This window comes from Natrix helvetica (genome assembly GCF_964273705.1).
Source record: "Natrix helvetica genome assembly, chromosome: Z".
NCBI classification, from domain to species: domain Eukaryota; kingdom Metazoa; phylum Chordata; class Lepidosauria; order Squamata; family Natricidae; genus Natrix; species Natrix helvetica.
The window spans coordinates 43478456-43494979 of NC_138554.1; the positions used below are offsets into that span (position 1 = coordinate 43478456).

Consider the following 16524-nt stretch of genomic DNA (forward strand, 5'->3'; position numbering starts at 1 on the left):
GCGACACAAATATGTTTCCTCTATTTTATAGCATTTTCAACTTTAATTACCGTACAATTTTTCTATGTTGGCAATTACTGACAGTTGTATACCACCTATATTTTATACAATTTTTTCGTAAGTTATAACTTGGAACAAATTTTATACATTTCATAATTTTTCCCATTGTTGTTTTGTGACTGTTTCTTTAAAGTTTTGCAACTAATTTATTATGCAGGGTTTTTAAAATTTGTTCTGTTATAACTGAGTAACAGTTTCTATACAGGTAGTCATCAGCTTAAAGCCATTTGTGAAGCAACAGCAGTGAAAATAAAGACTTAGATCAGATCCTTGCATTTACAACTGTTGCAGCATCCCGATGGACACATGATCAAACTTTGAGCACTTAGCAACCGGAGTGTATTTAAAAATATTGCAGCATCCCAAAGACATATGATCATATTTGTCACCTTTCCAGCTAGTTTCTGACAAGCATAGTCAATAGGGGAAGTTAGATTTGCTTAATGACCACATGAAGCTCTTAACTTTAGTAATTTGCTTAACAACGGAGGCAGAAAAGATTCTAAAATCTTAAAACATCTTACTCAGCAATGGAAATTCTGGTTCCAATTGTGGTCATAAGTTGAGGAGTAACCTGCATATGCTCTAATACATGCTGTTGATTGTGTATGAGCATTCCAATTTCATAACATTTTCTTAGAAGCTGTCCCTTATTTTTGAGATCAGTTTTTAGTTTTCCAGCAATCTGTAGATACATCAACAATGGTATGTTCTAGCTTCACCAAGTAGTTCTTGGTATGTCTTTGATCTGTTCATGGAGTCTAAATTGATACTGTAGTTGCATTTTTCATACTATAGTTGTCTCCAAAATTAAAGCAAATTTAAAGGAGAGGCTACCAGTAAGACTGTTTGAATTATTATTTTTCTCATAAGATTTCACACTTTTGATCAAACTTCGCATTATGTTTTTAAAAAACATTTTTGTTCTCTTTATTGTTCCTGTACCATAAGTATCTATAAAATTAGCTACACCAGCTCCTCACAATGTTGATGTTTTACTATTTGAGGATTTTATTTCTATTAGCAATCACAAACAGTTTATCCTGTAATATAGTTTAAAGTTTGGAAGAACAAGACTTACCTCTATCTTTTGATTCTTTATCCTGTAATATAGTTTAAAGTTTGGAAGAACAAGACTTACCTCTATCTTTTGATTCTTACAAAATTTGGAATTTGACTCTAGAGTTTTTTCCCCTCACTCCATGTAAATTTAACAACAGCTTTTCTTTTTCTAACCATTCTTAATAATACATTCTTATTAATTAAAGATCAGATGGTTGAATAGTCCATACCTATTTATTGAGATTTATTATCACATTTTTTTTAAAAAAAGATGATGTAGCGAAATGTAATCAGAAATCATTAGGAAGGATGGGCCCATTCCCAGAGGGCAAAGAAACAGCAGCGCTTGGAATGTCTGGCAGGCAGGAAGACAGCAAGATTGAGCCCTCCCTTATAAGTCACATAATATACTTTGTAATTATTGCAGATAATTGCTTTAGTCTGGCAAGATTCTGTTGGTAGGAGATAAACAATAAAGAAACTACCAGTACTCAGAACTCCAAGTGTCGTTCTTGATTCTATTGGCTGGGCACGAACTGAAACCAAGCAACTTGCCCTAGCCCTACCACCAAACGTGTGTATGTGTGTTTTGAATATTAACCCTCCATGTTTCAGCTCAGGTAACTTATCTAAAGCTACATTGCACAGAGTTATTTTGTTTGCATTTGCAGATGGCAATAGAGGTGAGGTAGTAATGGAAGGGGAAAGAGTTACGGTAATTCTAAAAACTGAAGCTGTCCAAATTAAATCAACTGGCAGTCAACAACTATCTAGATTTGCACACCCAACCAGCTAATTCAATATGCTACAGTTCAAGGTCATTCCAGGTAAGAAGAAAAACTGTAGCTTCTATACGCAAAATACCAGCTAAAACTTATATTTTTTAGTATTGGCATAAATGCATGCACATGGACATTTTCTTCTGCAGGTAAATGTCATTTTCCTTTTCCATTCAATCATTTATTGTGCTTTGTAAAGGAGTGTTGCAGTTACTCCAGGGATCTGTATTTAAATACATTCAATTAAAGCAAAGCCTACCCATACCTGCAAGGAACACATAATTGAGAATCGGAGAGATGGGGTCGGGGGGGGGGGGAACCTTCCACCAATGTCTGGAGGGTTAAAAAAAATTAATAGAAAAAATACAAATCTAAGCAAAACAATAGTTTATTTTAAACCTAGAAGAAATAAATGATTTATTTATATCCCTATAATAAATGAATATTCATGTGTATGTTGCATCTTTCAATATGAATAGCTTTGAACCCATTAATCTTTGGATCACAGTAAACCTTACTCCTTAAGATTTCTACACTGAAACAGAAAAAATGGCAGCCACATATAAAAATGTATCCTTAGGAAAGCTGCATTTATAAATACATAAAGCGAAGCAAAATAAAAGTAATGAAGTAAAAATAAAAACACCTACTCCATCTTAAGGTAACATTCTTATTAGGCCAACACAAGTTTCTAAAATAACATGCAAGCTAAAAATGCTTCACTAGACAAGATGAAAAAAAAATGAAGAGGAAAGGGAAACAGCTGGTGTTTAAGACATGACAACACCAGGTTACACTCTTGGGTAGAATGTAGGAGTCTGCAGACAGGCAAATGATGGGAGAATATAATCTGTTAGAATACATAAATGCCTTGCTAGACGCATCTATAGTATATTTGTTTTTGTAGATTTTCACGGGTGTGGGTATGCTGGTCTTGTTGTATTCGGGTCTTTTCCCATGTAAGATTGAGCTTGTCTTGGCAACGTTTCAGCGAGGTCTCACTCGACATCTTCAGGCTGGGTTTTGGGCTATCTATAGTATAATGTATATATCATATATACAGAGAGCACTATTCACCAACATAGGGGATTTTCTTATAAAGAAGCACTTTCTCAAAGTACTATAAATCTCCAGTAATAAACCACCTGTCTTCTTTGTATACTTCAAATAATTTACTACATGGTACATTCAAGTTTATTTTTGATATTCTAAGTACAAGAAATTTTGCCTAAGTGAATGAAAGAAAAGGAAAGCCAAGATTTGCAGCCAACATAAACATCCACATGTGACAGAAAAATCCAGATAAAATCCAGGAACGCTTCCAAAGATTGTGTTCAAAGACCATTCCTTCCATTTATATATTAAATATGGAAAATAGGCATAAAAGAAGTGCACATTTGACAATCCAAACCATAAAGATTGGGAAGTCTACACTGCTTAGGTCTCCCCACTAAATCCACACAGCAGCCATATAGATTAGGAAGCCTAGACTAGTCAGATCTCCCTATTAAATCCACATAGCCGCCAACAGATGTTCTGAAATAACCTGTTGCCCAACTGCAAAAGGGAAGCTGTAAATGATTCCTTTTCTCCATATCAGCACATAAGTGACACAATCAAAAGGTTAACATTTGAGAGGATGTGACCTAAAAGCCTAAGTCATAGCTGGTTCCTTTCATGAACTTCTGTCAGCCCTCTTTAAACTTCAATATCTTAGAACCATGACTCTGCTTTTTTTCTTCCTCCTAATCTCCTACACCAACAGCAATGAAAATCAAAAGACTATCAAAGTAAAGATTGAAATATCAAATATTGGAGAAGTACACATAAAATGAAACCAGAAGGGAAACTTTGCTCCTGAAGTCAATGAGAGCTACAGTAAAGATCACTTCTGGAGAAGAACCGTTGAAGTGAAAACAGATCCACTGAGGAGATTGGAGCCAACAACCCCAGTGGAATCACAAATTTGTGAATGGATCAGCTCATCAGGATTCTTCTCCAGAAAAAGAGAAGACTTGAGATCTCCCAGAAGTACTCCAGAGAGTTGTTCCTCACAAGGAGATCACAAAACACTTGTATCTGGCAGTTTTAGAGTTCTGGGAGATGAGGGAATGCCATCTTCACTCAAACCATAATCGGCCCAGGGTTAACACACTTCCCTTTTCTAATAACTTTTGGAAATTGTTTATTAATTACTTTTTAGCTATTAGTAACCTTGAAAATGACAGGTTTTACAGCACTGTGTAATTTTCCTTCAACACTTTGCAAAAATAAATAAAAGTTTAATTTTAAAAAAAACTTTCACTCTTTTTTGGAATAAACAGAAAAAGAAATTGTGAGAACATTGATTTTTGAAAATTACAAACAGATTAGGGGTCCAGATGGATTTGAAATAAGATTTTGAATTTAATTAAAAAGATCCTTCCCTTTGGAAAGCAATTGTTTTGAATTGTTTAAAATATGATAGGTTAGATAAGATTGATACCAGAGGGAAGCATAAGGATATTTGGGAAGAACTGACCCAGGAGTTAATGTTAATAGTGTCTGTCTTTATATATAGGCTGCGTTTAAAAAAATGTTATGGAAGAAGAACAAATTTTCCTGAACGAAACTGAGACAGATCCAAAACTAGATTTAAAAATGAAAGGCTACAAGAATGATATAGAAAAAAAATGCTAAACTGGATATTCAAATGAAACTGGCTGATGTTTTAATAATTAAAAGGGATATGTAAATAACAAACCAAAAGAGCAACCTGGACAATTTTCTACAGTGGATATACAAAAGGGGCTTGTTAGGTTCTTGAAGGGTTTTGTGAGAAGGGTCAAAGAAAAAACTGAAAAGAAATCAAGTTCTGAGACCTTATTTGAAGGGATTAAAGATTGCTAAAAGTAAAAGGAAGGAATATAAAGTTGGTTTATTTGATCAATGTTAAAATAGATGTTATTTCTCTTATCTCCTTTAATGGACTTTTGCTAATAGGTGGTTTTAACCTTTGCTAACAAGGTTTTAAGAATATTTTTGTAGCTAACAAAAGAGATTTGGGAAGCAGAGATTATTTGTTGTATTTTAAAAGCTGATAAAGTTACTAAAATTGTTTATATTTGTTGTGATAAAGGAAAAGCCATTTGTTTATATCATTTTTTCATCTTGTTTACAGTGTTATTTTTTCTTTTTTCTTTTCTTGTATTAGTTTTTATCTTTTTAATTATAATGTTTAACAACTTTACTATTTTAAAAACTTACAATAAAGAGATTTAGTGACCATAGATATCTACAGAAGACCAAGGATTACTGAAAGGAAAAACTAAAACAAAGGGAGAATGTGAGAGAAAGAACTACCCTGCATAAGTTCTTCCTATTGGTGGTATACGGAGAAAGGCATATCCAAGTAACCATAACAGAAGCACTCTTCTAAGATAAAATATCCCACAGCACTTTGTTGCACATTCCATCTCCAAGCACTAAGTTGAAGAGTTCCATATTAAACTGCAAGTACCCATTCCTCCTATGTGGAAGCTGATTTTCAATAAAAAAATATTGTAACTAAGAAATGAATTACATGTAATAAAAGAATCTTGTGTTCTTGTTTATTATTTTCTTGTTAGTGCTGCCTAATATGTTCCAGTTATCCTTGACCTCAGAGGTCATGTGGAAAACTCAGAAAATGTTACTGATTATATAGTGGTTAAAGTGTTGGACTAGAATAGAGGAGACCCAACTATAAGTCCACCTTCAGCCATGGACCAATTACTGCCTCTCAGCCAACCTTCTTCACACAGCTGTTGTCAAGAAAAATAAAAGGACTGAATGCTATGTATATTGCCCAGAAATGTTAATAGATAATAAAGTAAGATAAATCCAGAACAAGTTTAATGAGGAAATCCATTCATAATGCTCCATAATTTCAGGTACATGGATCAGTTCTATCACTTCTCTAACCATGTTGCCTACTTGGGCATTCAAAATTGCAAGAATGTCTCACAATATTGTGTGCATAATCAAAACTGAGAATAAGGTGAATAGATGCCCTTAAACAGGTGCCCCATTCATATCAACAGAAAGGGTTGTCCCACCAAATTATACCTTAGAGATTAGATTTGCCGCTTGCCTTCTGCTATTCACAAAATCTAAAGTTAGCCTCCAGAAGCAACTATTTCACCATTGCCTCATAGGAAAGTCAACCATGTGGACAGAATCAGGCTCAGAGAAAAAGATGAGCAAGAACTCAAAACAAACACCCATCATCAACTTGGTCTCTCCTTACAAGTTCCCACCCATGCAATAAGTGGTATCAGATGCCTCTGGGGTTATGAAATAGAAAGAAAGCCACACATTTATACTTCAGGACAAGCAAATTCTCAACATCTTTACAGAATCAGAGTCTGAAGGTTGAACCCTAATAAGGTAGAATTTGATTAGGTAGAATGGGGAATAGGTTTAAAAGTTATGTAACAAATGGAAAAACAGAAGGAACTTGCTGGAAGTATTATGACAGCAATGGGAAGAATCAAATAAGCAATCCATCCTGTAGCTGCATGATGTAGAATAGGGGGAAGAGCACCCCTAGAATTCAGTGGGATTGCAGCGCAGCTGCCAACAAAAAGATCAATATAGGTCGATTTACTCCTTATTTAGTATGTTCCTGCTCTGCTTTTTTTCCCATTATGGAACTCAATGCAACTCATCTGGAGTTCTCACTTAGTTTCACATCCTGACTTTGAGTAATTAGAAGGGTAGGCAGGGAACAAATCCAAGATTAAGTGTCAAGATACAGACCAAAATTGTGTATGAGATTGAAGGAAGGTGCATTCTACATTAAGACATACAGGGAGGCTCACAAAAGCCAGGCATACTAGGAAAAGGGGAAGGAGGCAATGAAAAGTGAGGGGGGTGGGGAGAAAACACCAAGCCCAGATGGCATACAGGGAAAGTACGGGAACAGCAGATGGAAAGGGCAGTAAATACAGTAGGGAATGTAGAAGCACAGTTCCTACCATCAGTACGGCAAGTAATAGGCAAAGTGGCCAGAAAATAGAATATACAGCTCACTGATGTTTTAGTTATGTTTTCCATTAAAAAACAACTATATCTTTAATGACATTGGCCCCTTTGTTGGTTGCTCCATCCCATACTGATTATCCTCTTCCTACTTTATTTCCAATCTTTCCAATCCTAGATGCTGTCAAATTATTGAGCTTTTTAAGAAGAGGACATAATTTAATACAGAAAATTGGATTAGGAGAGAGGTACACAGGTCCTAGGATTAGAAAGGTAAATAGAAAGGAAAAGGGAGGTTATGGATCAGGAAAGCAATTAACAAGGAACAGCCCAGAGTCTAATGGGGAGAAGATATGCAATTGGGAAGAGAGCGAGAAAAATACAATATTAATTTCGATTAGGCAGCAACAAGATCAAAGTGGGGGAAGGGTTGAAACATCACAGGCCCTTCTGGGGAAAAAGGGGGTGGAAGGCAGGAGCAACAACCTGATATAAAATGGAAAGCAAAGTTGAAAGGGTAACATGAAATAGAGGAAAGGGTGAGAACTGATTTGGCTAGGGGGACCATCCAGGGGATAGTCAGCATAAATATTAGATGAGGAGGGCTTCAACCTTCTAGTTTTTGGGGAGGGAGAAACGGCAGGGGGGAGGAGAGCTGATACTAAAAGAAGGTAAGAGAATAATGGGGTTCAATATTACAGATGGGGTAGGGAGGAGGAATGGTACAAATAACTATGAGGAAGCGCTTGCTTCTCTCCTGAACAATCACGCATCATCCCCCCCCCCGCCTTTCCCCGGAGACTCGAGGCGCTGGGCCGAGGCTACGGGGCGCACGGTTTGCTACTCGGCGATGTCCCCTCAGCCCCCCGGGGGGAGTCATGTCATGTGGGTAGACTGTCCCTTTCCCGGGAGAGCAACGGCATCATCCTCGGCAGCAGTCGAAGCGAGCGCATTCTCGGGGAGGCAGCACCACTCTGACCCCTCAAAAGCTCCCCTGCTCCGTTACGAAACCCCCTCCCCATTCGCCCGGCTGATCCCAATTAGGAGATGGGGGTTGGACTTACATCACTTCCCAGTTTGCTTGACAAAGAAAATCCATCGTTAGCAGCTGTAGACCATGGAAGTGGCTGTTTTGGGGAGGTGCTTGCAGGAGATGGGTGCGCGGGAGTGGGGGGGAGAGAAGCTTCTCCGGTGCTTTTTTTCCTCTTTTGCTGTTGCTTCCTCAGGCTCTTATCCCTCCTCGATTTCCAGCGGCCCTCTCCTATTCCCCTCCCCCAGTCTCACACCACAAAATGTGCCGCCGTCAGACTGGCAACACCATAACGCATCCCACGTGGTGGCTTCACCTTTTGTGGCCTAAGGCAGCTTTGCCACACCTCCCCGTGGCCAAAAATAAAGGGGAAAGGGCGATCTCACTATTGCCAGAGGGGAAAAAATGATTTAAAATGGTCCCCTTCCGCCTCCGCCTTCCTTCGGTAGCCTGGAATAGCCTCTGTACTCGCTCGCTCTTCCAGCTCCGGTTTCCTGCTCCTGATAACATACACACGCGCGCGCGTACACAGAAACACGCGCACACACACACGCAGGAAACAGTCACAGAGCAAGTAGTATCTACATTTTTTTTAAAGAGAACCTTCAAAAACAGTACTTTTCCTTCCCCCCGCCCTTAAAATATAACATATCGTAGTATAAACCACATAACATTAAGGAATCTTCCCCAAGAGTTTTGGTTAGGGGGAAAATCCAAATACGTTTTCTTCTCTTCAGATAGTTCTTAGAAGCCTCACACATAAGCATGCTGATTTAGCTTCCGGAGTTATTCAATTCTTTTTTCAAGCAAATGATTACTTTGGTAGGATCTACTAGTATCTCAAGGATTTGGTGGATCATAGTCCACTTTCTGATGCCTCCATACCCAGAGCAGTGTTTTTACTTGAAAACGTATCGTCCATATCTTTACTTCCATTTTCTACACACACAGCTGGATATTGTTTGAGATTAAATATATCTTGTTTTATATATATATTCAGCTGTGTGTGTAGAAATATTTTGTGTGCGTGTGCGTGTGCGTATTGGTGGGGGGGACGGGATGCAGAAGAAAAGAGTTGATTAGCATGATTTGAATTCATCAATAAGATTGCAGATGCAAAATAAATCCTGGAGGCTTATACCTGACATGAGCAATTCTTAATTTTATTACTATGTTTAAAACTGACACATACCACCTTTGAATTAGAGAAAATATTCATAGAGGATGTGTACAAATTATGTGACAAAAATATTGTGCACTTTATTGGATATAACATAACATGAGGATCCTCATAGCTCAATGCATAATCATGTTATCAGCATGATACATAATTTCAAAAGCGTATAGTTATTTTGCAAACCATAAATGCATCTTCTTTATTTAAGCTTCTGAAATGGTATGTGTTACAAAATTATCTACATGGCAACAGTAATTAAAACTGTGTACAGGTAGTCCTCAATTTACAACCATTCATTTAATGACTGTTTGAAGTTACAATGGCACTGAAAAAATGACTTACAACCATTTTTCAAACTTATAACTGTTGCAGCATCCCTGTTGATCACGTGATCAAAATTCACACACTTGGCAACTAGTTGATATTTTTGACAGTTGCAGCTTTTGACCTTCTGATAAGCAAAATTAACAGGGAAGCAGATTCACTTAACTTAAATTTATATTCTACTGTATTTCTCAAACAGCAAAAAGACATTCACATTAAACTGGAAAATCATCATCTAGGAATGGTGCAATGTCGTTTTTTTTCCAAAAAAATTGTGCACGCCGAACCAGCAGTAATGCTGGCAGCAACCCTGTTCCTAATTCATAATCTTTCTTCCTAATCTACTTTACAGATTATTAAATTGGGAAGGTGAATTAAGCCAAAGTACAGATGGTCCTGAGAAACAGACAAAATCTGGAAAATACCATATCCTCAGACAAAATCTGGAAAATACCATATTATTGCCACATTGGATCCTTAACTTAATACTGTTCCTCACAAACCAGGAATAAAGCCAAGATAACAACTGGGCATTATATTTCCTTTATTCAAACAAACCAAATTTCCAAAGTCTTCAGCTATTAAATTTTAATATGGGTGGACTTCAATTCCCCAAATTCCTTAGCCAATGATATTTTCAGCCATTTCTAAGAATTGAAGTTCACCCATCTTAAAGTAGTTCAATTTAGATATAACATGTGATAGTGAGAAGAACTTTGACTATTTGGTAAAGCATAACAAAACAAATGAAAAAAAAGTTTGGGTTCACATAACCACACATGATTTTTACAAATATAGTACATTGAATAGTTCAAAACCTTCTAGTTTCCCAGACATGATTTAAAAAAACCCTTAGGGTATTAAACTCAGTCCTTGATTTAGCCAGGCTGGGATAATGTCACAATGATTTCTTGGAGGGCTGCTGTTATGTAGCTATAGAGCAGTGGTTCTCAACCTGTGGGTCAGGACCCCTTTGTGGGTCGAACGAGCCTTTCAGGGGGGCCCCTAAGACCATCGTAAAACACATATTTTCGATGTCTTAGAAACCAAGACACCAATTTTATGGTTGGGGGTCACCACAACATGAGGAACTGTATTAAAGGGTCGTGGCACTGGGAAGGTTGAGAACCACTGCTATAGAGTATAAGGCAGTTTCAAAAGATCAGTCTAGGAAAAAAAATAGTTTTGTATTTAATTTATCTAACTCACAGTCACTGTAGTATAGTCCATCTGTCCAATCTTTAAGCAATGCTCATATGCTGGACATTAAGCTTGAATCCCCATCTTTTACACAGCCATGTTCTCTTAAATGCCTACCATTATAATTCCCCCAAAATGTCCTAGAACATCACAGAAGGGTCTGCCAAGCTAGGCCAGTCTTTGTAAAATTTATACATCATGTTTCAATAATATTTCTTCAAGAGACACCAAAATTTCTTTCTTTTCCTAACTTGATGCTAGATGTGGATTCCAATTCCAGAATCCAAAAATAATGTGGCCAGAGAATTAGAGGAGATTGCAGTGTCAGTAGTGCTGCAGTACAGGCCTGAAACTGAAATCCTGAACTGAGTATTATCCCCAAAATTATCAAAGAAAAACATTAAGAATATGTCCCATCTACAGATCCAATTCTTCTGGAGTAGAGCATGAGAGGCATCCTTGAATTGTTTCCTTACCCAAGAAGACAAGTCACATAGATACTTTTCACACTGATATCTTCTCCTAAGAAGCCAAGAAGTTACAGTTCTTCTTCTAATATCCAATGTAGTCTTTATGGGATCCTTATCAGATATGAGTGCCTCCCATCCAGACCCTAGGGCAGGGGTGTCCAAACTTGGGAACTTTAAGACTTGTGGACTTCAACTCCCAGAATTCCTGCTGGCTGGGGAATTCTGGGAGTTGAAGTCCACAAGTCTTAAAGTTCCCAAGTTTGGACACCCCTGCCCTAGGGTTATTATTTGTCCAGATCTTGCACAATCATCATTCTTCTTCAAAAAATTTTTAGCAACTGGAGTTTTTCAGTGCCATCTTTATTTTTAGTTTGTCAGAATTGCTCTGATATTGGCCAAACTGTGTGGTTTGTTATACCTAGCAGGGCCACATAAAAATCTAACCCTCAGCATAGATTAAAAGAGAATAAAATGGAATGCCATTATTAAAGTTTCATGTTAAATGTAAAAATAATTCACACCTCAAATATCCAGTGGGTCAATTATCAGAAAATTAATTTTCAAAGTAATTGTAATCCAAAACCTTTTAGAAATACAGTATGACACAATGCCACTCTTGGGAACATTTTATATATATATTTTAATGGAATGGTAATGTATATCTTAAAAATAAGCTTGACAGAACTATAATATAAAAGATGTAAGAAAGCGTTAAAAGATACAAATTGTTTATCCATTTTTTTTTGCTGAAAACCAAATAATTTTCAAAGGACTTGATAGTTTCAGAATTGGTATGCCATGAAGCAGAATTCCCCCTTCTCTCCTCTGTACCATGGTGAATTGAATTTATCTAATTGTCCGAGTTCACATTGCATATTAAACCTTCAAGTAATTCAAGCACAAACAAGTCAACTACAGTGAAGTTATTTTAGCATGTTGTGCAAATTCAGAAAAATATCAGGAATGGCTATGCAAGTACAGCTATTTGTATCAGAAGACAGCATTGAAATTTGATCCAGCCTCAATAGAAATCCTACGGGATTGCAGCAAAGACAGAGAAGCAGGCCAACAGTACATAAAGCTCATTCCATCAGTTCAAGGAAGATGCTAGATTCATCAGGATGACACCTTTATCTTCTTTAGCAACCATTCCATCAGTTTAGCTGAAAAAAATTGTCTACCCCCTTTTGTAGATATTCTGAAGTGTTTGTTTATAACACACGGGCACAAAAATTATGTTGCATAGGTATACAGAGTTAACAGTGTATTAAAATGTATATGATTTATGAACACTTAGAAATATTTATAACAAGCCTATAAAAAAAAGTTCTAGTATTTTCATACTGCAGAAAACAAAATGCAACTGGGAGAGAACTTCTCTAAAACTAACCAATGAATTCCTTACTCAGCTGACTAAGCTCAGCTCAACATGTAGCTCGTATTCATAACTACTGTTCTACACCTTTTGCTGGTGTAGATCGGGGGGTCAAACTGGCAGCTCCGGGTATGGATGCATCACATGCAGGCCACACCCACCCCACCTCCACGAAGAGAAAAAACACCACAAAATGTCACGTGATGGCAACATGATGCTGTGAGTTTGACACCCATGGTGTAGGTTAAGAGCTCTGGAACACAGAAACATCAGATTCTGAGGACCAATTTATTTACTCTTGAGCCAAAAGATAGCATGAATTATACCAGCACCCTAGCACCAATTATCTTAAATCAGAATGCAGTAGAGATTACTTATAGTGCTTCCCAAACCTGAGTAAATTACCCAAAATGGGGTAAAAGTGGTTTTTCTTTGGGTAACAATACAAAAACCCATTATCCAATCACAATATGGACATTTAAATTGACTTGAAGTATTTTACTTACATTGGGTAAAGAGGATTTCTGATAAGTGCCTTTGGGTAATGAAGAAAAAAGTTTGGGAAGCACTGATTTATATAAAAAGACTGTATATAAGAACCATTAGAGGTGTTTATGCAAGCAATCCAAGCTTTGTGATACAAGAACAACCAGTTAAGAATCCTGATTTGCAAAAAAAGAAATATAATTTGCAAAATACTCAATTGGAATCCAAGAATGAACAATAACAACACAATTATGTAAACAATATTTTGATAAACATTAACAATCAATATTACGCACAAAGCTAACCAGTAAGCATGACTTAGAAGCCAAACTGTCTTAGTTCACACGTGCCAAAATCAAACCAACCGCATTACTGTATGCTTATTATTCATATTGTAGGTCTCTAGGCTATACCTTTATATTCCCACATTACATGAGCAAATACAAAATAAAGGTTAAAAGGTGGAAGGCTTTTTCAAACAAAACAAAGCATTAGCAATATGAAACCTGGCAACTACCTATGATGAAGTCTAGATTTGCAGAAAATCTAGATCTTTTTACCATTGGTCAAAGGGAAGCAAGTATTCTTTCATGGCCTACAGATCAGAGGTACTAGTTTGATGCAGGTATTGTATGTCTTTTCTTTTGCATTTATTGATTTGTAAATGGATATGTAAATTGAGCCTGTAATTTAAACCTATAGATTTTCTGTATTGGTTGGTTCCATGGTAGTAAGTAGTGTATGTACTCAGTTAGATGAAATACAAATTCAAAATGTGAATGTCAACATAGTAGGAGGGAAAGGCTGTTGGGATTCTGGTAACCTCTGGGATGGTTGCATAGCCTGATGTCCAAGAATCTTTAGAAGCTGTTTCAACCAAACATGGACAGTCTTTCTTTGGACAATGGCTGGTTTCCACAGGACTGCTTTTCTCTAAATAATTACAGGACCTACTCTAGTTTATATTGCATTTTTTAAAAATACTTTTTCTTCTTACTAAATAACAGAGAGAAGTTAAAATTCATACTGTAGAACTAAACTCTCTTTACAGAGAGGAGGAGTCCTAAGAGGTTGGAAGGAGCAAGACAAAAAAGCAGGCATTATTTTCACAAGGATCTTTTTTTTCCTTGTTTTCTATAGAATATTTGAAGTTCAGACTAAGACACTCCATCAGCTCTGGTGCTAAAATTAATGGCTAGAAGTAGGATGGATGGATTGCTGGATGGCGAATTAAATACACACATTCAATCCCTTTCCATGTTTCTCCAGCCAGCCCAATTTTATTATGCGACAATACACAAGTGACTCAGAAGAAAAACAGAACTGAAGTTAGAAAGATGAACAGCCACTTATCAATAAAATGGAAATGAACATGTTTATAGATGTGCCTTTTTTCAACTGAGATAATAGAGAAGTGTAACCTATCTATTCTGCTTTGGCCTTTTTCTATGTAGCAGAAATATTTTATATGACATTCTACTCAAGCATGTAGATTTCCAGCTGTTATGGGTAATTCCCCTCCTTCTTTTTGATCTATTGATAACTTTTAAAAGAAAAAAAGGGGAAAGAAAAAAGTTGATTTGAAAATATAATATCAGTAACCAGACAAAAGAATTACCAAAATTACATACTGAATAAGTATTAAGTAATTAATTAAAAAAAAAGTACATTTAATTATTTTAACTTCACAAAAGATGTGGATATGAGATAAATGCCAAAATTATATCATTGTTAATAAAGACAACAAAATAAAAATAACTAAACATATATTAAAATATTGTCTTTCTGTGTCATCTTCTGGCTGTATTATTTTTCCAAATAACTTAAGGCAGGAGACCAAACATATCCAACACACCTTTCTTCCATTTTTCCAATATCCACCCTGTAGGGTAGGTTGAGCTGAATGTAACTGGCTTGAAGTCACCCAGCTGCTTTTTATTGATAAGGCTAGACCTGAATTCAGTCTTCCTGTTTCTCGCCTAGTGCCTTAACTACTTGTAGTGTGATTTAATTTTTGTTTGTTTCTCATTGCAATTTTTTCCCCTTCAAAAGCCATACTCTAAATGCTTACTTACCTTGCTATGTAATATTTAATATATGTGGATGCCATTCTTGTTTTAAATGTTACAAATATATGCTGTTAATTTTACTATTTTTTTTCAAGTATTAAGATAAGCTTTGGACCACTACGTTGTGTTATGAACAGATTTAGCTCCACACCGTTTCCATTATCCTTCAGAAGAAGATAACCTTTGACAGACACTAAAACCATGTCCATTTTTCCTGGGTTTTAAAACTCAGTTAAGGATATTAGGGTTAAAGTAGAAAATAACCTAGAGCCTTAACCAAATCTGGGATCAGTTCATAAAGTGCTTTAAGCAGGGGGCATATCCTATTAATGCTTGGCATAATATAGGAATCCAGTCTCATATGCCTTGTTCCTGTGAAATAGGATGAACTGAATTTTGCTTTGCTTTTTGATCCTCCAACCCATGTTTAGCTAGTATTTTGAAGACATGGTGATAATATTATAAAGGAGATACAAAATTTGAAAAGGAAAATGGGTACGTTCGCGCTGCAGACTATAAGGGTGTTAATTTAACCACAGTGGGAATGCCCCCCATGCAATTGCCATTGCAACTTCAGCCTGAGTGAAACTAGATTGGCTTTAGTCTGTTTTTGTGATTAAACTAGCGTAACCCACATCAATATATTTAGCCGAGTAAAATCTGATTTTTTTTAAATTTTGGTTCAACTAACCTCTTGGTGTTGGATAGCCTGTTACCTTTTGGCATATTTGTTAGCTTCTCTCCTGAAGCCCTGGCCACTTTCCTTTTCTGCCACTTTTCCTCTTTCTAGTATGTCACAGTTCTCAGCTACTATTCTATGGATATATACCAACCGGTCCCAATACTCCAAAATCTGGTTATTGGGAAAGCTAGCTTTACAATAATGGTTTACCAGCTTGTGTGGATGGCTGGTCTAATTTTTTTCCAACTCACTTTAAATTACAAAAAGTATCACTGAAAATTGGCCACTCTATTTCTGCATATTGCTAGTTATGATTTGGAGGTTCTGACAGCCACAAGAGGTAGGAGGAATGCTGCCCCTATCCATCCATATCCATACTTTTCTTTTTCTCCTTTAAAAATCCTGCATACAATCATGTCATTACTATTAACTGGACATGACCTAGAAGTGTGGACTATCAGAATTATAAACAATGACCATGTTGATGAAAAAATTCTGAATTTCAGATCTGAAGAGGATCCTGGTTAGAGAAAGCTGAGCTAGAAATCAGTGGACAATACTAAGAAACTTGATAGAGAAGCTTGTAGAATCTCAACTTGATTGGTTTTGGATCCAATACTCTTTCACTCTGTAAAATATATAGGTTATATGTCCATTTTTATGGAGTGTCCTGCTATTAATTAAGTGAAATATTCTAACACAAAATGAACACATAAAGCACCAATTTTATTTTTATCAGGTTTCAAATTAGCAGTGCAAGTCAGACTCATGAAGCTTTTTAAAGAAATTGAGCACTACTTTATTGACTT

General features: G+C 36.5%; 1 protein-coding gene across 3 annotated transcripts in view; it reads right to left on the reverse strand.

The window, feature by feature from the left end:
• TBKBP1 (TBK1 binding protein 1) overlaps nucleotides 1-8434 on the reverse strand; it is an 83749-nt gene extending 75315 nt beyond the window's left edge. For all 3 annotated transcript variants that reach the window (XM_081969730.1, XM_081969729.1, XM_081969731.1), the window contains exon 1: nucleotides 7967-8434. In XM_081969730.1, coding sequence (XP_081825856.1) covers nucleotides 7967-8001 — 35 coding nt within the window. In that variant the 5' untranslated portion in view covers nucleotides 8002-8434. The remainder of the gene's footprint in view (nucleotides 1-7966) is intronic.
• Between the last annotated feature and the right edge of the window lie 8090 nt (nucleotides 8435-16524).